At 46.1% G+C, this 26,793-nt stretch overlaps 2 protein-coding genes across 4 annotated transcripts; one reads left to right on the top strand and one right to left on the bottom strand.

Moving 5' to 3' along the window:
* Window positions 1–5,388: 5,388 nt before the first annotated feature.
* Window positions 5,389–13,296, bottom strand: inhbaa (inhibin subunit beta Aa). Its single transcript, XM_077554012.1, has 2 exons — window positions 12,550–13,296; window positions 5,389–8,018 (listed from the first exon to the last, which is right to left on the bottom strand). The coding sequence occupies exons 1-2, from the start codon at window positions 13,019–13,021 to the stop codon at window positions 7,165–7,167; spliced, it is 1,326 nt and encodes a 441-aa protein (XP_077410138.1). The 5' UTR covers window positions 13,022–13,296; the 3' UTR covers window positions 5,389–7,164.
* nub1 (negative regulator of ubiquitin-like proteins 1) lies at window positions 9,315–26,616 on the top strand. 3 transcript variants are annotated; one of them, XM_077554007.1, is made up of 16 exons: window positions 9,315–9,389; window positions 15,836–15,909; window positions 16,139–16,209; window positions 21,226–21,393; window positions 21,742–21,806; window positions 21,919–21,983; window positions 22,122–22,307; window positions 22,372–22,460; window positions 23,278–23,384; window positions 23,459–23,645; window positions 23,721–23,828; window positions 23,964–24,116; window positions 24,973–25,119; window positions 25,202–25,267; window positions 25,334–25,499; window positions 25,650–26,616. In XM_077554007.1, the coding sequence occupies exons 2-16, from the start codon at window positions 15,897–15,899 to the stop codon at window positions 25,829–25,831; spliced, it is 1,773 nt and encodes a 590-aa protein (XP_077410133.1). In that variant the 5' UTR covers window positions 9,315–9,389; window positions 15,836–15,896; the 3' UTR covers window positions 25,832–26,616. The 3 variants fall into 3 exon arrangements, with proteins under 3 accessions (XP_077410133.1, XP_077410130.1, XP_077410132.1); XM_077554004.1 differs by lacking the exons at window positions 9,315–9,389; window positions 15,836–15,909; window positions 16,139–16,209 and adding an exon at window positions 20,358–20,866; XM_077554006.1 differs by lacking the exons at window positions 9,315–9,389; window positions 15,836–15,909; window positions 16,139–16,209 and adding an exon at window positions 20,358–20,866 and having other exon boundaries at window positions 25,653–26,616.
* The last annotated feature ends 177 nt before the right edge of the window (window positions 26,617–26,793 follow it).

Genomic DNA, 26,793 nt, shown 5'->3' on the forward strand with positions numbered 1-26,793 from the left:
TTGTATGTCTTTCTAGATAATTATTAATTATAAAAAACAACACATTTTAAGGGATTCATTCTGGACAAAATACTAACTTTTTACTGCTGAAAATGGCTCAATGAGTCAAGTATCCCTTTAAAAAAAACTGCATGACAAGGAAATGTGGTGGTGGTTTGGAGCTGGAACGAATTGGTCGAGGAATATTAATTTGATACGGAACAAATTAAACTAACAGTGTAATTGCTGAAAACGATACCGACACGCGTTTCATAATTAAGGGGAAGGAACGCCGACGTGGCCCGTGCACATTTCCATTTTCCATTTTCTGTTTGTGGGCCTCGGGAGAAAAAAGTTTGGATTGATAGATGGCATTTGAAAGTCCTCAAAACGTCTTTCATGTTGAAGACAATAAGGAAGGTCTGCGGTGGCCGTCCAAGTAGCTGTGGTCTTGGCAGATGCGCCTTCACACGCATGCACTGGCTGCAGGGCCGGGACTCCCTCATATGACGTCCAGCGGGAGTTTCTCTGGAAAACACTTCCTGGCGTTGGCCGCAGGGAGGGAGGGAGGCGGCGTGCAGCTGGAGCAGCTGCATTTCATATTAAAACACGCCTCAAAACACACACACACACCTGCTGGGTCCAGTCTGGGCAGGACATATACCGCGGGTTACCGTGGCAACCAGTTCTTCTCACAGGAAACAAGATGGATCCAACAGAGCTGTTTTCAAATGGTGGGACTTGAAGTGGAGCGGATAGCGCAGAAATGCGCTAACAGCCATTTCGGACATCTTAGCACAAAAAAACGGGGGGAAAATTGAATTTTCATTCATGTCGATGGGGAAAGTTGATTTTCGATTTATAAGTGCTTTGAGTGTGGTCGCATAGCAATTCAGTTTGTATCTCAAGGCACCATTGTAGTTGATTTGAAGAATAAATTGTTCATTGTGTTTTTTTAATGTTTTTTTTTTTCAGACTTTTGTGTGTTCAGGAAGGATTCTCTGGAAGGAGCGATCCTCTTTGAAGGTGAGTCACTCTTCCTTTTTTTTGGAGCTCCAATGAGGTTAGTTAGGACCACACCCTACGCCTCGTCACGCCACCCAGCGCCCCCGCCCGCATTCTTGTTATTCTTTTGGCTCCTCAAGTCATGTGACCTCCTCTTTTCTTTAGCTTAGCGCTACAACTAGCTTCACGCCGGGCCTCTTCATTTGCCGTCTCATCTTTATTGTCTCTCGTTTCGATTCAACCCTGCTGCAACCCCATGACACCCCCCCCCCCCACACACACACACACCCTGCCCAGCATCACCCCCCGCCCGACCTCCAGCCGAACTCATCAGAGTTGAAAGTTGCGACAAAGAAGACAAAAACTGGATGCTTGCTCGCATGTTTTGTGCAGTGAGCCAACGTTCTCTCAACTGAACGTAAGCTTCCATACAAAGAAAAAATTCTTAGTTTCTTTTTTTTTTTTTTTTTAAATTTCAGATACTCTTGATATCGTAGACTTTTTTTTTTTGCGGGTACTCCGGGGACTTTCTCCCAACAGATGATTGGTTGTCTGTGACCTGTGATTGGCTGATGATCAATGTATATATTGACACATTCTTAAAATAATCGCGTAAAAAAATTGTAACGAATTTTTCAAGAATTTTTTTTAACCATTTGCATAATGAGATGATGATTTAGGCAACAAAAAATCATTTTGGCCAAAAAATGACATAGGCAATTATTTTAAGAGGGTGACGATATACGGGGTGCATAGGTTTCCATACATACGGTTTACCATTTGAGCATGGGAAGAACACGAAAGCCCCACACAGCCAAAGATTCAAACCCCGCACCTCAGAAGCGTGAGGCAGATGTGCTAACCGCTTGCCCAGCATGCTTGCCCCATCGCTAACTTTTCATCAGAAAGGCGCGTACGCAACGCGAAGCAGCATATCAGACAGCTGTGCGTGTGCGTGCGCGTGCCTTGTTTACATTGTGTGCGAGCAGGCCGTCATAATACAGCTGTGCGCACTCAGCGTCGCTGAGTGAAACTCCATCTTTGTTTACTCCGTCTGTTCACGTTCTAAAACACATGATGCCGTCGCTCTCGTGTTCGGGAATCGAGCCAGGAATTCACAAAATGCCCAAATGGATCGTTGGGTGGGCGTGGCCAGCGGGCGTGGCCACAATTCTCAACTCGCCTTTTAGCGAGTCTACGCTCTGGCCTCAATTACAGTGGCGACCTTGGCTAAAAATTCACTTTTACTGCATTTTTACTACTGGTAGGCGTGGCTGATTTAGAGTGCCTCGGTGTCTGCCCTGAGTGCATGCATGTCAAGAGGTGGTAAAGCAGGAGGAAAGAGGATTCAGTTAGGGATGCTCGATTATGAAGAAAATAGTAATCACAATTATTTTGGTAATAATTGAAATCATTTATTTTTTGGTACAAAACAAGAAAATGTTTAAACGGGAAAAATCTTAAGACAAATAATTTTCTTTGAAACACTTTAATTATGCAAGTTCCTTTTGGATGAAACTAAATTTATTTATCTGTGGAATCGCCTATTTGTGGATGTTGTGGACTAACACCTGACATGGAAAACACTTAATGCTGTTATTTTCACACTTATTCTTGATTTTTTGGCGTTAAAAAAGCCCCGTCAATTATAATGACAATTATTCAGAAATTCCAATCAATCCCCCCAATGAATCCACTTTGACAGACCATGTGATGCACGTACACGCAGAGGTGCGAAAGAGGAAGTTCCCAAAGTTGTTGTGAAGTTTGCGTTGGTTGCGGCGTTTGCGTGCGCGCTTCCGATGTCTTTCCCAGACGCGCGAGTCACGAGCGGGTCAGCCAGAGTGACTCAGCGCTCCCGCTGGAAAAGGCCAGTGGGAACTCCAACTCGTCTTCCTCACGATTTGAGGGGAACCTCGGGGGGGGGGTACTCAATCTCGGTCAAGGGCAGACGGCACCTTGCCACTCCGCCCTTTGTTGCCGTCCACTTCCTGGCATGTGAACGCTTTCCTTTTGTTGACTTCTGGAAGCGCTCTGGGTTTTTCCGTCTTTGCACGTTATTGGTGCTTCCTGTCGTTTGGCAACGGCGGAAGATTCCCTTTGGCGTCCACTTCCAACAACCGCAATAGACCAAAGAAGAAAATAAACCTTTTCCGCAGTTCCCAGGTTTTTATTTTTTTATTTTTTAAACCCAGCCAAGTGCGCAAGCGGTTTTCCTTTGTCTGAGTGATTGTTTGTCTGCGACCAGTCCGTTGTTTATCTATATGTGCCCTGCTTGGGATTGACCCCAGCTCATCCTACGATGACCCGTCATGAGGACAAGTGCTCGAAAACTTCATGTAATGAAGCCGTCCAATCTGTTTAACTCTTGCCCGTCATCACAACGCGCGCACAAACACACGCACCGTGATTCGCACCGTGATTCACACCGTGAGTCACGGCGTGCGTGTGCGCGCGCCGACGGGACATGTGGGCGCACCGTCGCCGCCGTCGCCGTGAGACGGGTCGCCGCCCTGATCTGCTTCGCTAGACGCCACCGCACGCTCGCACAGGCGTGTCTAGACGGACCATCTGACCCGCGCACACGCACGCACACACACAGATGGACGCTGGCAGTTTTTCCCGTGACCAAAAAGTTAAACAGGAGAAAGTTTTGTAGGCCAAATGGGGACGCATGAGGCCGTAAGAGGTCATGTCTGTGGGAGTGTGTGTGCGCGCGTGGGCGTGTGTGTGTGTGTGTTGATGTACTTGTGTCATTTCCTTCTCCATTAAGCGCTAATCCTATGTTGAGCAAGCTGAGTAAAATGAGCAGAACAGGAAATTAAAAAAGACGACGCGGATTGAGTGTGTGCGTGCCCGCGCATGCGCGCGTGTTGGTGTGACATCTGAAGGCTAGACAGTAATTGAGTTGATTGACACGAGTTTGCTAACGTGGCTAAGACGCTAGTCGTAGCTACACGTGATAGATGAACCTCAACGGGAGGAAATTAGAGATGTTCGATACAAATTTTTTTTCCCAAGTACTCAATTCTTAAATAGTCACTGATGCCAAGTACCGATACCACTAGTACTTTTGATACATAAAATTGTCCCCCCAAAAATGAGTGCACAAGTTCCGATACATTGAAATAAGGCTGGGTATCGACCCAATACCGATACCTGGTATCAGTACTCGCCCATCCGCATTGTCATCAACTTTACCCACTGAAAAGTTTTTCACCTTTTTGCGGGCGTCCTCATCCATAGCACTTTCTTTTGTTTTACTCACACATGGAACAAACTTTTCACACTGCACTTAGCAAAGTTGCCGCAGCACCCCCATTGGTTGTGTATGTGCTACGAGAGCTGGTGGATAGAAGAAAGCCATGTCACGTTTTGAGTTGTCACGCAAGATGGACGCATACCGTAACCAACCGGCAGTAAAAGCCTCCCTTTGACTTCCTGGTTGGTAAGCACGTCCTAATATGGGCAAGCGATGCAGGCACTTCCAAATATGGGCAAGCTTGCACTTGGGCGCTGTCGTCCATGATTGCTGCAAGAAAACCGAGTGCAGTGTGAAAAGGTCTTACCTCCATTATACAGTTTGTCTACTTTCACCTTCGCAACATCGCCGGTCTCCGTCCGTCCGTCCATCCATTTTGTCCCGATTTTGCCCCTCCCCGACTAAAATTGATCTCCTGAAATTGTCCAATATTAATCGAAAACTATTTCAGTGAGTTCTTTAGAGAGCTTGTTGAACTTCAAAAAAGGCCCTCTCAAGAGTAAATATTTTCCGATTACTGTTGTAAACAATCAATGGAAGACAGCTGCTTTTACTTTGGAAAACAGTGGTCGACATTTTTTGGTCATAATTAGTTTGTTTATGGGTTTTTTGCACGTTCAAGTTGAAACAATGTTCTTAAATCACAATAATCGTGAGTTGCAGCGCCACTTTTAACCCTCTAAGGCAGGGGTCTCCAAGTCGAGTCCTGATTATTTGATTCAGGTGTGTTGGAGGAGGGAAACATAGAAAGCAGGCTGGTTAGGGGCTCTCGAGGACTGGACTTGGAGATTCCTGATTTGACGTGACCTTGAGCGCCCCAAATCAAAGTTTTTGTGACTAGGGATGGGTGAGTACTAGTAGTACACTCTTGTGGCCATTTTACCATCAGAAAAATTAAAAATTTCGTGACATTTTAAGGAAAAATGCTATATTGGGATATATGCCTTTTTTTTTTTAATATGTTCTCTTTTGGGGTGGAATTTTATGCATCCATTTTTTTTGTATTGAAGATCCGTAAATATTCCTTTCATTATTTCCCTTCTGCCTTTGTTACATGTGAAACTTTCCGTTTGGATCTCGTGCTCCAAAAGTTTCCATTTGACATAATCATACTCAGACGTTTGTGTTTTGTTGTTTGAAACTTTAATGTGAAGCAGAAAAGTCCAATAAATTAGATCAGAAAATGTCACAAGCACATTTGTACATCAAAGCCATGATTTCCATATTTACAGAATAAAAAATAGGCTTTTATTCTTCGTCCTTCTTGTTCAGTGTCAACAACACAACGGTTCCTCCTTTGTTATTATTCTTTTTTTTGTGTGTGGGAAGTTGGCCAACAAGACGTTTTTGGTGAACGACAACATTTTCTTGCCTCCCCCCCGAAACACAGCAATGTGGAGGAGCAAAGCAATGTGGGAAATGTAGGAGGAGGACACACTTGACACCAGTCAGTCTTTTGGGGACACAAATGTACATTTAGGAAACTTGAGCTCACGTTCCAGCGTATTCACACACACACACACTCGCACCCACACACGCACACACGAGCCTCTTTGGTGTCCGAAACGAACTAAAAGTGAAAGAAAAGTGACGCTGGTGAACATTTGACCAATCACATAGCTCCACGCGCGGCTAGCAGGTGGTTAGCTGGTTGCTATGCTAACGTCGTCGCCAGTGAATGTATAGCGGACATTTTGTGTGTTTGAAGGCGGGGAATTGAACCTGTGACCTGGAGTCTCGCTATAGTGCAAAAACAGTTCGCAAACAACAACATATAACATTATCATCATTATTATTATTATCATTATTATTAACATGAACAATAATAGTCATATATTTAGTGATGGTAAACATCAGAACATGGTAACCATGGTAACAGAAGTGTTTGGTTCCAGCAGCCAAGCCAACTTGTTTCATTCAAGTATTCTCAACACACACACACACACACACACATCCATCTTTCTTCCTGGTGCGTTTAAAAGAGTCAGCAAACAAAAGAAAAAAAGAGGAAGTTGCTAGTACAGTGAATCCCCGCAATATCGCGGTTCATTGTTTGCATGGATCGATAATTATAAAAAAAAAATTGGGGTAGGAGGGATTGACAGTATACAAATCTGAACGTAACATTTTGCGCCGTCAGTGTGGTATAACACATTATTCTTCATTGTCCTGTTTATGGCCTTTCGCACCATATGTTAGCATGACGCAAGCGGACATTCAATATTATCTGGTTTGGTTGAACATTTTGGTGTTTGGATACGTGATTGGCAACTCACGATGTGTCTTTTATCCTTAAAGCAGCTGAATGCAGAAAATTGAATTTCGAATCACTACTGCCACCTGTGGCTGAAAAATGAAACTGCACACACACTTCTTCACGTACACGATGCACACATGGGAATTTCGAACACTATTGGCCAGAGGCTTGTCGGAGTACCCATTGTCAAGATGTTTCAGTCAAAAATGGTCAAATAAAAAGATATTTTGGGGTAAATTGTTACATATAGCAGCCTTAAGTGGGAGTGACAAATAACCAGCTTTTGTTTTCGACAAAGTGAATATGTAAGTCCTTCATTTCTTGGCAGTGTGAGAACGGGTGCTAAGGAATTCTTTCTGACACATGTGGGAGGTGTCAAGTTATTACTTTTGTGCGGAACGTATCCCGCGCGATAATCAGGGGTTCACTGTAATCAAACAAGTTGCATAGTTTGTGCTGTGTCAGCCCCGCCGCCGCCGCCGCCAACTTAGTCTCAGCCACACTAACAAACGTCCACTCCGTTCTTAACAAAAATATATTAATATTCTTCTTTTCTTCTTCTCCTTTTTGTCTGAAAGTGCCCCGAGGACGGACGTGACCCGACGTGGCCCGGCTGCCCGGCGCGACGCATCCACCGGCCCGTAGAGCGTCCAGGAGGCGTCTAGGAGCATCCGCACTCGTCCACGATCATGTTGTGGATGTCCTTCTTGATGATCTTGTGCTCCTCGTTGTAGTAGAGCATGGACATGGCGCGCAGCCGCGTGGGCACGCAGCAGGAGCGCAGGTCCTGGAAGGGACTGTAGCCCCGCATGCGGTAATGGCTGATGACGTTGGAGTGGAAGGAGAGCGCCGAGCCCGTGATGCTGGCCACGTGCAGCGGGCATTCGCCCTCGCAGTAATTGGCGTGGTAGCCGGCGGGCGCGATGATCCAGTCGTTCCAGCCGATGTCTTTGAAGTTGACGTAGAAGTGGCGTTTGCAGCACACCCGCACTTTGCCGTCGCACTCCAGGCCCCGCTTGCGCCGGCGCCGCGAGTCGCCCGAGTCCTCCGGCCGCACGGCCGCCATCAGGAAGGGCCGGTGCGACTGCTCCCGTGGGGATTGCTCTCGCCGGTTGGCGCGCTGCTGCTGCGACGCTCCTCCGCCGGACACCAGCACGGGCGTCGCGCCCGAGTCGGCGCAGAGCGGGCAGGACACCCTGACGCTGAGCGCCGCGCCGCCGCCACCGCCGCCGCTTTGCAGAAGCGCCTGTACCGCCGCCGACACCGGGAAAGTGTGCCAGCCGCTGCGGCGGGTGTCCACCGTCTTCTCCGCCAGCAAGACGTCGTCCTCCGGCGAAGACGAGGCGGCGCCGCGCTGGAACAGGCGGATAGCCACCTTGGCGCGGCTGCGGTTGTTCTTGGCCAATCGCAGGAAAAGCCACACGTTGGCTTGCTCCACCAGAGACACCTCACCGCTGCCACCTCCGCCGCCGCCATCTTTGGGCAGGACAAAGGTCACCGTGTCCCGGGCATCACCTGAGATCCACAAGACAAACACAGTCAGCTGCAGGTAACCATGGCAACTCAACACACACACATATAGCCGCGTGTTTACGCCGCATGCACTACTCGCAAAATATTTTAATAATATATAAATAATAATATTCCTTTTGGAGTCTCCAGCCTGATCAAAAACTTTCCAGAACCTCTCATAGGTTTTTAGAACTGCCTTGCAAAATCTGCTAGATCTTTACAAACACCATAGAACCTCTGATAAGTCTTTAGAGTCACCTTAGAACCCGTGATAGGTCATTCGAAATAGCCTCGGACCCTTGACAAGTATTTGGAACCCTACTAAAAACCTCTGCCAGATTGGAACCACTCTAGAACTTCTGAGAGGTCTTTAGAACCATCCTAGACACTCTGAAAAGTGTCTTTGCATCCACACTAACACCTCTGACACATCATTAGAACCTCTGACAGGTCTTTGGAACCACTTTAGAACCTTGTTAGAATTGGCTTCTGGCAAGTCTTTAAAAACACTTCAGAACTTCTGATAAGTCTTAAGAACCATTCGAAAGCTTCCGATACCATTTAAGAACAACCCCGCAAATCCCATTAGTTTGTTTTTGTTAGGTGCATTTTCGGTTCTTCCTAAAAAAAACACCCGCATGTAGATGTTTATGATCAGGAGCTAGAAATTTGAAATGAGAAGAATAGAAAATGTCCATAAATTTCATGCAATTTTAAGGAAAATTTTACATGATTTTTTATTTTTTTTTTATCATTCATTTTAAAGTCTTTCTTTAAAATGTCATTTTTTTTATGTAACTTTTTGGGGGGTGGGGGTATGTTATGTATCAGAATTACAACATAACGCCACTGTCCTGTGAAAAACTCTTTTTTTTAAAAAAAAAAATTGGGATGTCTGCATTCAGTTTCATCCCATAAAAGTAACAATGCAAAAAAAAAAGGAAGAAAAAAAGAAATTGATGTATTTTTCACAGGACAGCGACGATATTTAAAAAAGTAAAGTAGTAAGATTTTAAGGGGTGCTTAAAACATCGAATGGGGAAGATTTAGTTTTAGTGTCAAATCGGTGCGTGGGTTCACCAAAGGTCGTCGGTAAAGGGCGATATCACGTGCGGCCGGCTGGTGGGCGTCAACAACGCAAAGTCCGAGTCACGACGGCCGCCACTCGTGCGCCAGTCGTGGCGTGCGGGGGCGCTCCCTTCACACGTTTGCAGCGGATACTCAGAGGTGACGATCTCGCTTGCCGTCATCATCATCATCATCAACACTCTGTCAATTCATTTTTTTCAGCCGACGAGGAGGCAGTGAACGCACCGCCGCATCACGGGGCTGCAACGTCCCATTTGAGTGGGAAAACGTGCACACGTCTGTCAGGTAACCATGGCAACGACACTGGGATTGTAAAGTAGTTCCAAATACTCACAAATTAGTCATATTTTTAGAGTTGCAACTAACATTTATTTTTATAAACAATTTGTCGATTATGATTTCTATTAATCGATGACCATCCAATTTGGGTGGATTACATTTAAAAACAAACAATTACAATCAGAAAAATTTCCAATGGGGATTATATTTTCAATCTCCCGCAATATCACATGACCTTGAATGCCTCACGACGAGAAACATGCGTGCACAAACATACGTCAAAACAAATCACCTAATCAATTTCACTTCCGCATTCGACAAATTTATCATATAATAATGTGAAATAAATCTTTAATTTAATCATTAAATTTATCACGTTGAGACGTGAAATTTATCACATTATCAAAGAAAACTTTATCACGTTAAAATATTAAATTTATTATGTAATAACGGGAAATGTATCATCTTAAAAATGTGAACTTTATCAAGTAAAAAACAAAAATATACGGCCGTACATAAATATATATTTATCAAGTTTAAACATGAAAATGATCATATTGAAATGTGAAATTTATTACATTCATCATATCATCGCTCGAGTAATGATCCTGAACTTTTTTTCCCCTCATCGTGGCAGCCATACGCTTTCTTATTCAGCTGAGCGTTTGTTCTTCATCCTTGCTGGAAAAAAAAAAAAAACCCCGAACCACATGAAAAGCATCCTGTTGATTTTCATCAAGCGTATTCCCTCATTGACGAGTGTCAGGCTCAAAGGACGCGCAAACATGCGCACTAGAGTCCACGCCCTCTCGGCCTTATTGGCAGCACATGTTAGTCTTTGCGCGCACGCACACACACACGCACGCACCGGTTGGAAAATGGGCGTGAAACAGCTGGTAAACAAAAGCCGCCAGCGTGTCCCCGACGCCAAATGATTGAAACGCGCTCGCCGTCAAGATGGGGGGAAAAAACATCCATCTCTCTGCGGCTTCTTTTCCTCTGGGCGGATCAAAGCGGACTTGCAGACGGGATTCTTCCCAGACAGGAAGCCAAAACAAGATGTCCGGCCACACACGCCCACCGCCGCCAATCACGTCTGCCCTCAGTCCTGCCAATCATCTCCACTTGCACGTTAGGAAGCGCTCGTAGTGCCTCATAAGTGTGAGAGCTGGTATTGAGTCTGTCCTGGCGGACTTTTGAGCGAGCGGTCGCCCTGGACTGGTCGCTAGTCACTTCAGAGCCCATGTATGTAAACAAAGGACTGGTCGCCGCACGGCACACAAAGACAAAAGAAGCCAGGAGGATTTTTGGGTCCGTTTTTGGGAATCGCAAGTAATTGCCACAAGATGGCGGCAAAGCATTCCTTTTGAAACTCCTTCATTCACTTCATCATAGTTCTTTGTCCCCAAGATGGTGACGAAAGACTAATATGGTCTCAAAGAATCTCCTCAATTCGATTCAACATAGTTCCTTGGCATCAAAACTCCACAAGATGGCGCTAATTAATAATTGTATTGCTTTGTCCTGAGCAGCAAAACAATGAATAAGTGACTTTTTTAAAATAGCAAATAAGATGGATAGCACACTGAATTTTATATTGAAAATCAATTTGACTGATATTTGAATTATTGGCAGTTAACATTAAAAGTTAATAATTATTTCCAAGAAGAAGAAAAAAATGTTAAGTCATCCTCTCCATGATGTGTCCGAAATGAAGTTTGTATTTTTCTCCTATTGCTTAAGATGCTTTCCCCATAAAAACGGATAAAATGTTTTTTTTTCTTCTTTTCTAAATGCTCCTCAAGCTGTCTTAGTGCCACTAGAGGGAGCTTTAAGATGTTGTTGCAATACACCAGATGGATCTGTGAGAGTGTGCTATAGGATGCGGCAGCCATTTTGCATTCGCAAATACCAGGAAATGACTCAAATGATGTGAAAAACGTCCCAATTAGTGAGTAGGGAATGATTGTCACCACATGCCCTAATTGGCCACGCCTCCACCTGTCACAAATGCTGCGTGATTGGCTAAGAAGGTGAGCAATGTTGTTTACTCCGAGCGACTCGGCATCAAAAAAAAGAAAAAGAAAGGATGAAAAGTTGGCAGTATGAATCTTGAGCGAAGAGCAACAAAGAGTTCGTCAACATGGCCGACACATGAAAGTGCTGTGAGGAATGTCGCTAATGATGTGTTCAATTAAGTCCAATTAGCCGAATTGTCCTCTGTGCGCCTCTTGCACACACACGTGCGCACGCACACGCACGCCCTGACGGGTTTTTTGTGTGCTCTACTAAACTTTCGGCCAAGAATTCCGTTGTGTCTTCTTTGCCCAATTAATTAGCGAGTCCCTGAACGCATCGCTTGTCGGCAACAAAAGCGCGAGTGGCCGGTGCGCCGCTGCGTCTTCTCACGGCGTCGCGTTCAAGCGCACAACAACAACACTTTTGAGGGATCGGAGGCTATTTTCGGAGCGGCGGCTCCGCCTACGTATTTTGGCCAAAGGAGGGGCGGCGCCCTCCTGTGGCCGCCAGGGGCACGACCGCTGCACCTGACATTACTTCCTGTTGATTTTCAAACTTTTTACTCCACCCCAAAAAAATGCATAGGACTTTTTTTTAATATATATAATAGATTAATTTGCTGATTAACATGAACAACATTCACTTCCATTCCTTTATTCCAAAACAACAAGGACATTATTTCAAATTGACAGTGCTGAAAATGCACTAACATAAATTGATGATGATTCACTTAAGGGTTTGGTCCATAAACATGTGCCAAAAAATTGGCAAAAAGGTTGCTGATGGCTTTCCAAATTAAAAGCAGATGTTTGCAGCTGAAAAAATACAAAGATCCTTTCACGGAGAACTACGGAAAGTGCAGATTTACTGAAGAGAGCTAACTACTATACCTAACCTATATTAAAATGCAGTAGTGTTGTAAGCCGAAGTGTTCATCATAAATGAGACAGAAAAAGTTGGGGACACTTCACTGTTGAATAGCATGAGAAAGTTTTTCAAGACTTTTGTTTGGCTGTTTGCTACAGTTTCAACATGACTGGGAAAAAAAACTGATCCATTCAGAAACGACATCAGTAAAAGTTGAAAAACAAACAAAAGTCTGAATTCTGAATTAGCATGCCGTTAGCGCGGTTTAGCGCAGACTCACCTGGCTCGGCGAAGGTGATGATCTCGGTGGTGTCTTGCTCGTCGTCATCCCGGATCCGGGCAGCGCCGGCCGGCGGGGTCGCGACCCCTCCGCCCCCACCGCCTCCCCCCCGCCCCCTCCCCTCAGCCTCCCCCTCGATGTGCACGCTGCCGTCGTCGGCCACCCGGCCCACGTGCAGCTTGCGCAGGGCGTTGAGGAGCGCGGCGCGGGGCACGGGTCGGGTGATGTTGGGGCGCGTGTGGAGGTGCAGCATGCTGAGGATGTGCCTCTTGACCGCCTCCACCACTTCCCGCTGGGCCGTCTCCTCTTCCTGGCTTTCTCGGGCCGAAGCGCCCTGGGTCCCGCGCATGCCGGCCAGGGCGCAGGAGGGGCAGCGGCCGGCGGGCTCGGCGGCGTGAGTCAGGTCCGAGGACGACTGGCACACGTGCAGCAGGAGCAGCACGGCGCCGCTCAGCGCCGTCAGCGCGGACATGGCGGCAGGGAAAAGGTGGCGACTTCCAAGTTGGTGCGGCCGCTGGAAACGCACGCAGGCGGGCCGGAGAAGAGGAATGAAAGCGAGTCAACTTGTGGTGCTGGCTCTCCCGACGATCCTGGCAGGCGCTTACTCTCCGCTTCCTCCCGGCTGAGTGATCCTTCAATGATCCTTGGCGCACTAGTTGAATGCTTTCAGCTTGGTGGGTGGAACCGCGCTCCCCTCTCTCTCTCTCTCTCTCTCTCTCTCTCTCTCTCTTTCTCTATCTCTGCGGTCGTCCCTGGCCGGCAAACTCCCTCCCTCCCTCCACTCTCTCTCTCGCTCTCTTTGTGACTCACGCGCATCCAACTTTTACCTTCTCAGCTTCTTTCCCATCACCCCCCCTCCCCACCCCGCCTGGTGGTCCCCACTTTGAACTTCCCCATGACTTGCCGTGAGTGTCCGAATGAAACATCATCTTTCCCGTCTGCGTCAGTGCCAGATGATGCGGGCCAGGCAGACGGCCACCCACCCTCAACCTCACTTCTTTTTATGTTTTTTTTTCTTCTTTTTGCAGCAATCATGGACATGTCTGACTTTTTTCATGGAGCTTGCATATGAGCTAGGATGCAGGACAGCCTCTAGGTTCCGTCTAAAACCTCCCCCGTGTTCTAGGCTGCTTCCAAAGACTGTATGGAGTCCACAAACATTAAATCTGGGTCCTAATATACAGTAGATCAAAAATCTTGTCAGCTTGTCAGCGGTTTGAAGGTCGGTCTTCTAACAATTTATTGGTGATTGACGGCTACTTCTAAAGCCCTTTCCTAGGAGCTAGAGTGGTTCTAAAGACTCATAGTCGTAATTAAAGGTTCTAGGGTGGTTCTAACGATCAGTCCGGGTTTCTAGAGTGGTTATGAACACTTATCAGAGAAGTTCTAGAGTGATTCTCAGGTGTCTAGACTATCTCTGACTGCAAGGTTCTAGAGTGTTTCTAAAGACTTATCTAACGTCAAGTCTTTCAAAAGATGTATCAGGTGTTCTTGGGTGGTTCAAAAGACCTGTCAGAGGTTCGAAACTATTGCTCTTGATCTATCACAGGTTCTAACATGGTTATAATTAGGTACTAGGGTGGTTCTAACGATCAGTCAGGGTTTCTAGAGCGTTTATGAACACTTATCAGAGAGGTTCTACAGTGATTCTCAGGTGTTTAGGCTATTTCTAACTACCTGCATCAAAGGGTCTAGTGTGGTTCTGAAGACCTATCAGAGTTCTGAAGGCTTTTTCTACTGGCCTATCATGTTTCCAAAGACTTATCAGAGGGTCTATGGTGGTTCTAACGACCTATTAGAGGTGCTACTGGTTCTAACAACCTATCAACGTGTTGAGGGTGGTTGTAAAGACGGTTCTAGGGTGGTTGTGAAGAATTATCAGAGGTTCCAGGCTATTTCTAATGCCCTATAACAGGTTTTAATGGGGTATAGAGCATTTCTTAAGACCTATTTGAGATCCTATCAAAGGTTCTAGACTATTTCTAAGCCCAGCTTGGACAGTTCTAAAGACTTGTCAGAGGTTCTAAGGTGGTTGTAATGACTTAACAGAGACTTTATTGAGCAGTTCTAAGACCGATCTGAGGTTTTAAAGAACCCATCGTGGATCCCATTAAATACAGTAAGGTGGTTCTAGAGACCTATCAGACGTTCCAGGCTATCGCTAATGACCTTTCACAGGTTCCAAGGAGATTCAAGTGACCTCAGGGAGGTTCTCAAGTGTTTTAGTTTGAGAGGTTCAGGAGTTCAGTCATCGTGAAAACTGAACCGCTACTTTGTGTGAGTCGCTTGATGTGGTTCTTCTGACCACGTTCTCTATTTTGGACGCTTTGTGACGTGTTCTCACCATATCCGGGGAACGCCCCCGTGTGTGCGTGCGCGTAAATGGTGTGTGTTGCTACTGTCGTTGCTGAGAAGTTCTGAGGAAAAAGGGCTCCAACATCTGCTATGACATCTTCACGGCGTGGCGTCATCAACGTGTGACTCGTCGCGCGTCTGCACGCTTTTCTTAACGCGCCACCGGGCGGAATAGCGAGTCATCTGGTGACGGATGTTCAGATTCGAACTTTCAACGTGATGTGACACGCAGAATAATTAAATGGCCTTCCACTAGATGGCAATATGGAAAATAATTTTTCTGTTTGGACGCAATGCATCTTGGGGTATATGATTTTTTTTGTTTTGTTATTTATTTCCGTGACTTTTAGGAACTCCATGTCAAGGCTTGTGAGGGATTCCCAACACGCAAACTGAGCGAGGTCCTCCAGTGACACTTGTCACGCCACGATGTCACCGCACGTCCTTGGTTGCCGTGGCGACGGTGCGAGGCCACAAACATTCATGACAACACTGTGTGTGTGTGTGTGTTGGGGGAAAGCCCGTGACCTCAGTGAACGCACGCGCCAGAGCGCCATATGTCCGATGTCCAAACAGGAACAGGAAATGATGGGAGACAGCCAGAGGGGAGGAGGCGGGACTTGGCCAAACGCGTCGACGTGGTGTCTCCTAACACAACTACCGTGTGTGTGTGTGTGTGTGTGTGTGTGTGTGTGCGTGCACGTGCGTGCGCGCGCGCTGACTCAGCATTTGCTGCAGTTATTCAAAACACAAACATTCTCCCCGCTTTGTCTCATTACTCAACTTTCTGACGTCGTCTTCCCGTCTACACCACTTTTCGATTCTTAAGTGACGCATTGTGTGTGCGCGTGTTTGCGAGAAAAGTTGTCAATTCGTTCCTCAAGGCTTCTCTTGACTTTTATTTTTAAAAGACTTTTCTTGTTTTTGCCAGCGTTTTTGCCATGGCCCTGCCCTCACGCCGAGGATGACGAAGATGACGAGGATGAGGAGCGATGTTGGAGGAAGGTGAGCAGACGTGTGATGACGCTCAAAGTGTTGGCGTGTGACATCATCATCATCAATGACGCTCGCTCGCACACACACGAAGGTCTCGTCTGCGCCGTCACTTTTCCCTTCTGAGTCAAACCGGTGCACATCATCATCATCATCATCATCGTCATCATTGTCTTCCTCACTTTGAGCAACAAGTGGACGACCCTGACAAAGTTTTTTTTCCCCACTTTCTGTTTTCCAGAAAAAGCGTCTCTCACACATAGTGGAGCGGCTGCTCTTCTGCCTCGCGGATGTTTGACGATGGTCTGGAGGGTAAGCCGTTTGATTGACAGCTTCTTTTGGCTTTTTATTTTTCTTTTTTATCAAGATTTTTATGTTTAAAAAAAGGTCAATTATAGTTATAACATTAACCCAACGGCTATAACGTTCCATCAATAATGTTCATCTGACTGCTAACTAATGCTGGCTAATTTACTAGCTCATAGCATGGAGTCATTGCAGCCACTTGTTGATATACTGTAATTGTGTGTGAAGTTATTTTTCCTCAAAAAGATGAGAGAAAATTTTATGGGAAAGAGTTTTAGATCTGAAATGTACAACATTATCTGCTGACAAAAAAAAATACTGAGGTAAAATGAATGTCCTGACTAAAGCTAGACTAAAACGTTGACAGTATTTGTTGACTAAAACTAGGCGAATAAAATTACGTTTTCTTGGACTAAAATGAAGACTAAAATGCTAGATTTATAGACGACTAAAAGTTAACCAAATAAAAACGTGATGAGATTCGATAAAAACGAACAAGCGTGATTGATACTGGACTAAAACAGCTTTGGTTGTTGACAACTTTTCAAGGCCACCAATTATGCGACGTCATCTTCTCACTGCGCGACTTCAGTCTATCGTGCAGAACACAGCCAGGATGTCATCGCAAAGTCAACATAACATCCACCGTTAACACGTGACGTCATGCTTGAAGAGATCACAACGCGGAGGTGGAAGTCATGTGAGGACATGTAAACTACACGCACACACACACACACGGACGGACATTCCTCCGCAGTGTGGGGAATGTCAATGAGGACGAGCGAGCGAGCGGTCTCCGGCGGCCCGAGTCAATCGGGCGCACGGAGGAGGAAGGGAGCCGAGGCGATGACAGGCCGATTAGATTTCGATCGGATGTGGCTTGAATGTATACGCGCTGTACTTTGCCCGCGCCTGATGAATTATTCATATGCATTGATGTGTTTTGGTGTTGTTTAAGGTGAATGCACTTGAAAGCGAGGCAGTGCATCGATTTGATTGGCCGCTCGGCAGCTCGCTTCAAAGCCCCGAGAGTCGAGTCAGGACAGCGGCAGGCGCGCGCCGCTACACAGCGCTCACCTTAAACGCACTTGCTCCCAAAACCAACTCTTTTCATGGCGCATTCTTGAAAACAACGCAAAGCGTTTGGAAGAACACATTAAAAGGCAAACCAACTTGTAATTACACATTTCAAGAAACATTTCATGTATTGATTTCACACACATTTCAAAGACTTTCTCATTTCCCTTCATATGAAGATGCATTAAAAGCCACATTTCGTATTCATTCAACACACATTTTAGTTTCTCTGACCTTTGACCTGTCCTGCATGGCGACGCTTCCTTGCCATGTGGCCCGCGTGTCCCATGATGCACTGCAGCAGCAAGACGCAGCAGGTCACTCGGGGAAACTCATTATCATCATTAGCATCATTAGCACGCCGCCTGACGCTTCACACGGCTTCAAACGCTCTCGCAAGGCGGCGGCGGCGGCGGCGGCGCCGGCGCTGCTTGGTCCCAGCGGACCTGAACGCAGCAGTGTGTGTGCGTGCGTGTCCTACATACGCTCACCGATGAACTTCACCTGAACTCTGACGCTGCCTTGTATGGCCCGTGCGCGTAACCATGGCAACGATAACCTCACCATTCATTCATTCGTCCATCCATCCATTTATCAGTCTGGTTATTCATCCGTCCATTCATTCATTCGTTCATTCACTCATCCAATCATTTGTTTATTCATCCATCCATGCATTCATCCATTCCATTTATTCATCCACTCATTTGACTATTTTTTTTTTCCACCCATCATCCATGCATTCATTCATCATCTGTTCATGAATCTAATAATTTCATCATGCATTCATTTAATCCATCTGTTCGTTTGTCCGTCCATTCATTCATCCCTCCCTCTGTTTATGGAGCTTCATTCATCCATTCATTCATCTGTGTGTTCATCCAATCATTTGTTTATGCATCCATCCATGTATTCATTGACGATGTATTCATCCACTCATTTGCTTATTCACTCATTGATCCGTCTATCCATGTATCGAGTTTCATTCATCCATCATGTTTTCATTTGTCTATCCATTCATACTCTGTTTACTAAACTAATCGTTTGTTTATGCACTCATTCCTCCATTTGTCAAGTTATTATATCCATGTTTTTATTCATTCATCCATCGTTGCGTCCATTCTTCCACTCATTCATAAATGCATTCATCAATCTGTCCATTGGTCCATCCATGTTTTCCAGTGCCATTCATTCATCCAGTCATTCATTCCGTTCATTTATCACACGTAGAAAGTCGCGTCAAGACGGGGCCCAAAAACCGGCGCAACCTTGCAAGGTGAAAGCTGATTGATGGCGTGAGCAACAATCGGCCGCCCAGGGGCATCCGATTGTTGATTGATGATGGGCCTTCCGCACAGAGGCAGCGCCGGCGCTGTGGAAAAGTCCACTCGCCGTCCAAGCCAGCCGGGGCGAAGATGATGAGGATGACGAGTACCGTCAAGACGACGTCTGGCGTGACGAAGCTGACAATCCGTCAACGGGACGGTCGAGGAGCAAATTGCCAGCTCAGCAAGAAAAACGCGTCTCGCGTTTCATTTGAAGGACGCGTCCAAACCCCCCGAGCGGAGATCACGGCACCGAGCTTCCAGCGGACGCTCAGAAACTTCCGCGCTCGCTGATGGATGCTCGGCAGCTCGACGTTTCCTGACACGTGCAAAACATCCCGGCGGATTCGACCTGGCGCGAGCGTTTGCAACGGAAACTTCAGCGGCTCCTCAAAACGCTGGCGAGGGAACGTCGCTGCAAAAGTACCACAAACAAACACAAGAGGACACATAAAAGGCAAAACAAGTGTTAGATGGACCAAGTTAATGAAGAATGTGAATGGACCGAGTAGAAAGTAGTAGATAGACCAAGTAGAACAAAAGAAGATGCCAGAATGAAATGTATGAAGAACAAAAAAATGGACCAAAGAAAAGAGGTCAAATGGTTTTAAAATTGCACAAAGTAGATGTCCGACACAAAAGAAGAAAATATGACAAATGGATCCAGTAGCAGATATTAGATGAAGCAAGTAGAAAATTGACAAATGAACAAAATGGAAGGAGCCAGATGGACATAGTAGAAGATCTAAGACAAACCCAAGTCGAAAATTTAAGATGGATCAAGATGAGATGGCAAACGAACCAAGAAGAAGACGCAAAATGGACACGTTCAAATGCGTCCACAAGGCACATCAGATGAGTGGACTGGAGGAACTGTTGCGGGTTCTGCCTGCCTGCCTCACCTTTTACAAGTGGCATTGGACTTTTTACGATGTTCTTGACTTGGACACAAATATTATTCTGCCTCGCCAAAACTTTTTGTTGTTGCTGTTACTATACTGTCAATTTTCGCCATTCGACTTCTTCCACCGATTCACTGCAACTTGCAAACACAATCTTCAGCTCATTCAGCACATCTGGAAACTATTTTTCACATTCCCTAAATTCCCACATTTAAGTAATAAAATTCCCAAATTATGATCTATTTTATTATATTGACCTCATCCGTCCACATTTCAAGCCCAAACTTGAAAATGTTAAGTTCATTCAAGACATCCTGTGTACTATTAATCTCTTTCCTAATGCATTTTCCCAATAAAGTTGTCAAGCAGTAAATATATTTGATTTGTGCATTTCATGATTGATTCAAGTTAGTGTCTAATTTCACATGTCAACAATTCCTCATAGTTTCACTTGAGATGCATTCACCCACGTTTTATACTCTTATAGAAATGTGTCTGTTTAGTTGAGTTGCCAATTTGAGCTTTCTACAGACTGCAACTGCACAGTCGTTTGTCGTGTCAGTGCTGCCACCTGCCGACGGAGCGGATGACCAACAAGTCTGTCGGTCAACAACGGGAAGTGACGTATCTGGTCGGTGTTCGATAGTACGTACACATCTTCTGATGTGTAATTTGTTAACTTATGTTATAGAATAATGAGGCGCCGTGTTAAGTCAGCAAGAAATAGAAGCGCAAAAGTGAACACAGAAGGCCATAAAAAGCATTTGTGTTGACTCGCTAACTTTGATGCGTTTGCTTTTTTTGGTCAACTTCCGCTTCCGTAATGCAGCAAAAAAGATCGCCTATTTTACAGGGGCTTCACTCCTCCCAGCGATGTCCGAGCCAGTTTTGTGTCGCTGCGAAACTGCGAAGGGCCATCCGAGTGAGAGCATCTTCGTAGTTGAGAGCATCTTCGGATGCGCCGTTGACGTAAAGAAACAGAAAGCGAAGAAAGAAGGTGGTGAGAAAAACAACAGCGAAAACTCCAGCAACCTGGACCTAAAGACGTTGGAAGCGCACACGTCGACGCATTTGACGGCCATGTTCACGCGCCTGGCCTTCTTGCCTTAACATGGCGTCACGTTATCTTGCTGAGCTAATTACAGGAAGGAAACTTTTTGGACGCTAAGCTAGCCAACTAACCGGAACCACTCGAGTTCGAGGCCGTGTTGTCAACTTGTGTCGTCACTCAGTTCGTCGTTGAGGATGACGGAGCAGAACGTGGAAGCGAAATTGAAGAAACTCCTCAAGCAGGACAAGATCCAACTGTGGAAGGCGCCCTACAGCGACGACGCGCAGCAGCCCGGACACGAGGAACTGCAGGTCTACATTTTACTTGCGCTGATCATCACCGCAATTATGATTATATTTTTATTAATTATGACGGACGCCCGTATTTGTGCGTGTTGACGCTCAGCTCGAGATTTTGACTGTCGTTGCGTCGAGTGTCCACCAGAAGGCGCGACAAGTCGCCATGGTAACCAACATCAACTACAATATGCTGTCAGTGAATTAGAATCTCCAGCGTCTCGGTTGAATAATATTAAAGCTTATTTCTTTTGCACCTGTTTTCATACAACCCACACTGGCCGCCACTTGATGTCAGGACACATATGGGCAAAAAAGGGACTAGACTGGACTTGATCGTGAATATTTTTTCGATTTTCTGCTTTGTGTTTCAGGAGCTAGCGGAGCGCTACGGCGCCGTGCTGCGCATACCGGGGTCAGAGGTCGCCGGTGCTCTGGAGGTGATCCGCGTGCAGGCGCTGAGGAGAGGTCAGCGGAATCACACCTTTCGGGAAACCAACATGGCCACCGTGGAGCTGCTGCTGCCGCGAGACTGCAGCAAGGTATGTGCTTCAGTGGCTTTCCTCCAAATGTGTTGCTTGCTGCTCAGTATGAGTTGAAATAGCAGTAGTTTGGTTTGGCCTCCCACTGACTAGCTGTGGCAGCTACACTGATTTTGAATTTAGGAAATTGAAACATGGGAGTTTTGGGGAAAGGTCACAAACAAGTTGAGGTGTTTTTTAATAGGTGCACATATGCTAAAAGCATGTAGTAAATCAACTTTTGAAAAAATGTACTGTATTGCGGATTTTCACAATTTTGAGGTAAGTCTGGAACCTTATCCCCATCAGTTTGCTGTAATAAACATTATCATCATTATGGTCATTGTGATGTGTCTGTGCTGCTTCCAGGACAGCAAGTCAAAGATGTTCATGGAGACCAGGCTGGACGTGACTGCTCAGGAGTTGATGGACAGGTAAGCCATGGCAATGATGGAGTATGATTTTTTATCCATTAAGGAATTTACGTGCTGGTAAGTAAGTCTATTGTCTAAGGTGCTAACCAGCTAACTTTTGGCTATGCGGCAGGATCGCAGAAGAAGTCGGCCTAAAATCCTTCAAGGTGATCCTGAACGGGAAAACTCTGAATGGCGGTGAGTTGAGATGACGTTTGTCCCAGCCAACATGATAATAATAAATCGGCTTTATCTTCTGTCAAGCTTCTCAAGTCTAGCATCTGCATTTTTATGGTGGAAAATATCCAACTCGGTTGATTTTGCAACCCTATTCAGGTCTGCGCCTGGACCAGCAGGGCGTTTGCAACCACAGCAAGATGATGGTCCTCAAGGCCAGCGCCGTCGCCTCCGCTGGCGCCGGGCAGTCCACTTCTCAGGACGCCAACCCCGCCTCGCAGTCCACCTCGCACGACCACAGCGTCCAGCGCACGCACAGAGGCTTCCAGATCCTCTCCGAGAGAGGTAAACCCGCACGCCGGCACGCGCTAACCCTCCGGGAACATTGAGAGACTCTCGTGGTTGGCAGACGGCAGTGAAGACCTTCAGACCACGCCCTTCCTGGAGGTCGCCGACCAGAAGGGAAACCCGCTGAAGATCCCCCACAAGGAGAAGAAGGTAGGTGGGACGTTCGTGGAAATTGTACACAAGTATACAGTCATTTCTGTGGATTCTTACTCGGGCCGCTCAATTAAGAAGAAAATATTAGTCACGATTAATTTGGTAATAATTGAAATCATGTTTTTTGGTACACAACAAGAAAATGTTTTAACATGTAAAAAATATTAAGACAAATACATTTCTTTGAAACACTATAATTATGCAAGTTCCTTTTGGACCAAACAAATTAATCGTTTCAAAATAAAGGTGCAAATATAAATTTAAAAAACTTTAATTAGTATTAATAATCTATTATTTTTGTTTACGATTATGTCGATGTTGTAATTGTGGAGTGTAATAATTGAAATTGTAATTAAATTTCGATTAATTGCCCAGCCCTAATTCTTACATCGGTGTTGTTGCTGTTGGATGGGAACCCAGGATGTCCAAATATGGTCAATGTCATGTTTTTTGTTTTTTTTTAGTTATCCCAGCACTAATAAGTTGTATAAAATTTCATAGTGCCATGAATAAAGGTGTTAAAGGAATCAAAAACCCACTTGTCCTGATTTTTTTTTAAGCTACTTTCACAAATACATTGGGTACATTTCTAAAATGTTGACACAAAACTACAGGGCGCTGAGGATGGAACCTTGTGGAACACACACACGTTATCTTTTACCTGGCATTTTCTTAATGTTAATTTTAATTAAAAATTTGTATTCGTGATTAGTGAGTTTTGTTTTGGATTTAATTATTTATTTTATTTGATTGTATTTATTATTATTTAGACTTCCTGTCAGCTCAAAAGGTCAAAACTCCAAATGACTTGCAGGCACTGATCCTCGCCATGGGCCTCCATGAGAAGGGGCGAGCCCTCATGAAGAGGAAACGCCACGACGAGGCACTCTGTCACCTCCTGCAGGCCGACCTCCACTTCAGGTGAGGATGATGATGATGATGATGAGGAGGATGACGACGACGACTGCGATGATGACGCCCGTGTGCGTGTGCAGCGAGTGCGGCTCGGAGCTGCTGGGCGCCGTAGACAACCACGGCGTGCTGCAGCTGGACATCGTCTGGTGCTACCAAGCCTTGGAGGCCTTGTCGTGCCTGGACGACGGGCGGGAGCGCCTGCGGTTGGCCGAGAGCTGCTTCCTCAGATGCTACGGCGAGCAGCAGCAGAGGTTGTTGATGATCAAGGTGCGTTGGGAATTTGGACGACAAGCCCTTTTTCTGGTGGCAGCCAACACGATCTGTTTACGTGTGTGTGTGTAGGGCAACACGGGGCGCGAGGAGGCGCTGTTCCTGCGCCTGCACCTCCTCCAAAGCCTGCTGGCCTTCGTGGACGGCAACGACCTTCAATCCCAGCAGCAACTCAACCAGGTAGGAAACGCCAGTCGGCAAAGTTTGAGTGAAGGTCGCTGGGCTCTTGTTGGGCATTGGCGACATTTTGTCATTTTGTCCCAGTTGGCTTGACTTGAGCGTTTGCGGCCGCTGACCGTCTTGCGTTTGCGTCAGGTGGAGCTGCTGTACGCACGCTTGTGTCCCGACGCGGAAAAAATGACTCAGCTGATGCTGCTGGGCTTCAGCGAGCGAGAAGCCCGACTGGGCCTGCGAGCGTGTCACGGCGACGTGCACGAGGCCGCCATGCTCGTCAGCAATCAGAGACAGGTAACAGCGCAGGCCAGGGGGCGCCACTTGGAATTACTCAATGCAAATCTGCAATTTGTAGGACCTGGGACTTAAAATAAAATAAAAAAACTTTTTAACTCCCAGCCATTTTCACTGAAGCAACCCCCTTCGCTCACGGCTGTTTTACTGGATTTTGACTGATTTTGCAAGGCCCACAGAAAATTGTGCTCTATTACTATAAAAACATGTAACCTACCAAAAGAAAGATTAGAGTCTCTTCTTTCATCAGGAAAAAAAGTTTATTTCTACCTGCTTTTGTTTTGCAGCAGTTAGCAATAGAATGTAGCTAAGTTTCATCATTATTCACAAATCTGATTAGAATTTTGAGTGAGCTTTTTTTCAACATGGCCCTTGTTGATCTATTTTTGCTCTGCTGGCCGTGTGTGTAATAACTACAATTTCTCCAACCGTTCTTTGCGGTTGAGAGGCTGCATCAAAGCCTTCTGTACGCGCTAGCATTTAAAAAAACGTATAAATACGTCTTTGGGACACTGAATTTGATCGTATTTATACATTTTGGGGAGCAAATGAGTTAACAACCAAATGCAGTTGGTGCAATAAGACAACATGTACAACGGCCCTCTGGGGGAAATGGTACAAAAAAGAGTTTGACCCCACCCCAACTCCCTCCCAAGTGGAATCAAATAATTTGGTAAATCTGCTTGCTAGCAAGATTAGCAATGGGAGCACAAAGTGGCTAATGAGCCAATAAATGGCTTCTGACTTGCAAATATGTTCACTTGAAAGTTGACACAAAAAAATCGAGACTTTTTCTGACTGGTGCATTTGACTTCCTCTGCACGTCTCCTTCATGTGTGGTCGCCACGGCAATCAGGAGCGGGAGGAGCTGAAGCAGCGGGAGCGTCGCAAGCGGCAGCAGACGAAGGCCAACTTGGCCGTCCTGACCGAGGCGGGCTACGCCGCCAGGGACGCCGCCGCCGCGCTCAAGCGGGCCGACGGAAACGTGAACCGAGCCTTCCAAGTTAGCCCGCTAGCCTCGCGTGGCGCCGTCGCGGGACGGGATCGCGGGGTGCTCACCTTCTCCTCTCGTCGCTCGCTTTCAGATCCTGCTGGACGCCAGCCAGACGCTCGCCACGACCGATAGCGAAACCGAGCAGAAACTGCAGCAGGTTGGTCACATGTCCTCGGGAATGAGCGTCAAATCAATCTGCTGAATGTTGCAATCGTGTGTGTAGTTGTTGTATTTGGGCTTCGAGCGGTCGCCGGCCGAGGCGGCGCTGGCGTTGGCGGACGGCGACGTCCAATCGGCGACCGAGCTGCTGATGGACAACTGGGGAGCCATCCCCTCGTTAGCCACGCCCCCCTCTGAGGAGGAGCCCAGCACGTCGTCCGGCTCGACCGGTAGGTGGCGCCAGTATACGCTTTTGGCGATGTGTCCGCCATCTTGGATGTGGCACAATGCAAGTCGGAAAGTGACCAACTTAATGCCTCTCATTCATTTGTTGATTTGGGAAATAGTCACGAAGGACTTTTTGATTTGTGGTGTGGCAGCAGTAAAATGTGATCAAAGGCGTGGCCCGGCAGACGACAGCGAGCTGGTGAACGAGGTTCTGGAGGACATCCCGCGTCACGAGGACGACTACTTGGACCTGACGCTGGAGGAGGAGCTGCAGCTCATCAACACCATCAAGACGCACCTGTCGCGATCCCTCGCGGACGGACACGGCGGTTGAGCGGTTAACGCGACCGCATCGCACTTCTCAGGTTCCGGGTTCCAATCGTCCCCAAAAACACGTTGGCTTCGCCGAAGGTGGGAGTGGCTTTTTGGCTGTGTGACGAGGGCTGAGCGATTTAGCGTTATTGGATCACGTGTGCGTTTTTTTTTTTTTTTTTGTAGCGTTCTTGTCTTACCCAATTTGTCAAACCAATCAGCTCGTTGCTGGTTTCACCAAAATAAAACAACTGCATGTCGACGTACCGTCACACGGTTGCCGATCGTCCTTGTTTTGCTGGCAGCTGACAAGTGCATGAAGTGAAGCCACTGGCGGCCATCTTGCGTTGCCACGTGCTACGTGTGCCTAACTTGATTACATAAAAGTTAAAAATGAAATTCAAGCTAACTATAATGAAAAATCCTAAACTATTTTACCCCTGCGAGAGAGAGAATAAATCCGGTGCATGTTATGCTAAAGTAAATGATAGAATTGGATTATTGATATCAGCTGTATTGTTTGTTTGCACTATTTCTAACCATAAAATGAGAATTGAAAGGTAAACAATGATCTTTGGGTTTGATGTGTTTTAAAAAAAAATCTATTTAGCTTTGCTTTGTCATTTATTAAATTTATTTTATTCATATTGACTGGCATAGGCGAGTATACTTGCTAATTACGTGTTTTTTTTTCTTTTTTATCTGTTTGTGTGCTCCACTGTAAATTTCAAACTTGGAAACGACTTAATTGAAAATTTTAAAATGTTCTGACAATGAATGTGACAATGAAGACCTTTTAACAGAAAATATGAACTTTTTGAATTTTTTCTTTATTGAAACATTTTGAAAACTCCCTCAAGGATGTCTTTTTATGCCATGTTTGAAAATATGACTGTACATAAGGATGGAAATTATCCGCCAGAAAAATCACAATCCGATCTTTTCCTGAAATCGTTCAGCCCTACTGGCAACTACTTTTTTTTT

This window comes from Vanacampus margaritifer, chromosome 20 (assembly GCF_051991255.1).
Source record: "Vanacampus margaritifer isolate UIUO_Vmar chromosome 20, RoL_Vmar_1.0, whole genome shotgun sequence".
Lineage (NCBI taxonomy): Eukaryota > Metazoa > Chordata > Actinopteri > Syngnathiformes > Syngnathidae > Vanacampus > Vanacampus margaritifer.

What these genes read in the sequence shown, in the direction of transcription:
- nub1 (XM_077554004.1), top strand. Translation starts at nt 20,750, where the DNA reads ATGACGGAGCAGAACGTGGAAGCGAAATTGAAGAAACTCCTCAAGCAG. An exon ending in CCGGACACGAGGAACTGCAG is followed by an intron (nt 20,867 to 21,225) that starts GTCTACATTTTA and finishes TTTGTGTTTCAG; the next exon opens with GAGCTAGCGGAGCGCTACGG. An exon ending in ACGTGAACCGAGCCTTCCAA is followed by an intron (nt 25,120 to 25,201) that starts GTTAGCCCGCTA and finishes GCTCGCTTTCAG; the next exon opens with ATCCTGCTGGACGCCAGCCA.
- inhbaa (XM_077554012.1), bottom strand. Translation starts at nt 13,021, where the DNA reads ATGTCCGCGCTGACGGCGCTGAGCGGCGCCGTGCTGCTCCTGCTGCAC. An exon ending in CATCACCTTCGCCGAGCCAG is followed by an intron (nt 8,019 to 12,549) that starts GTGAGTCTGCGC and finishes TGTGGATCTCAG; the next exon opens with GTGATGCCCGGGACACGGTG.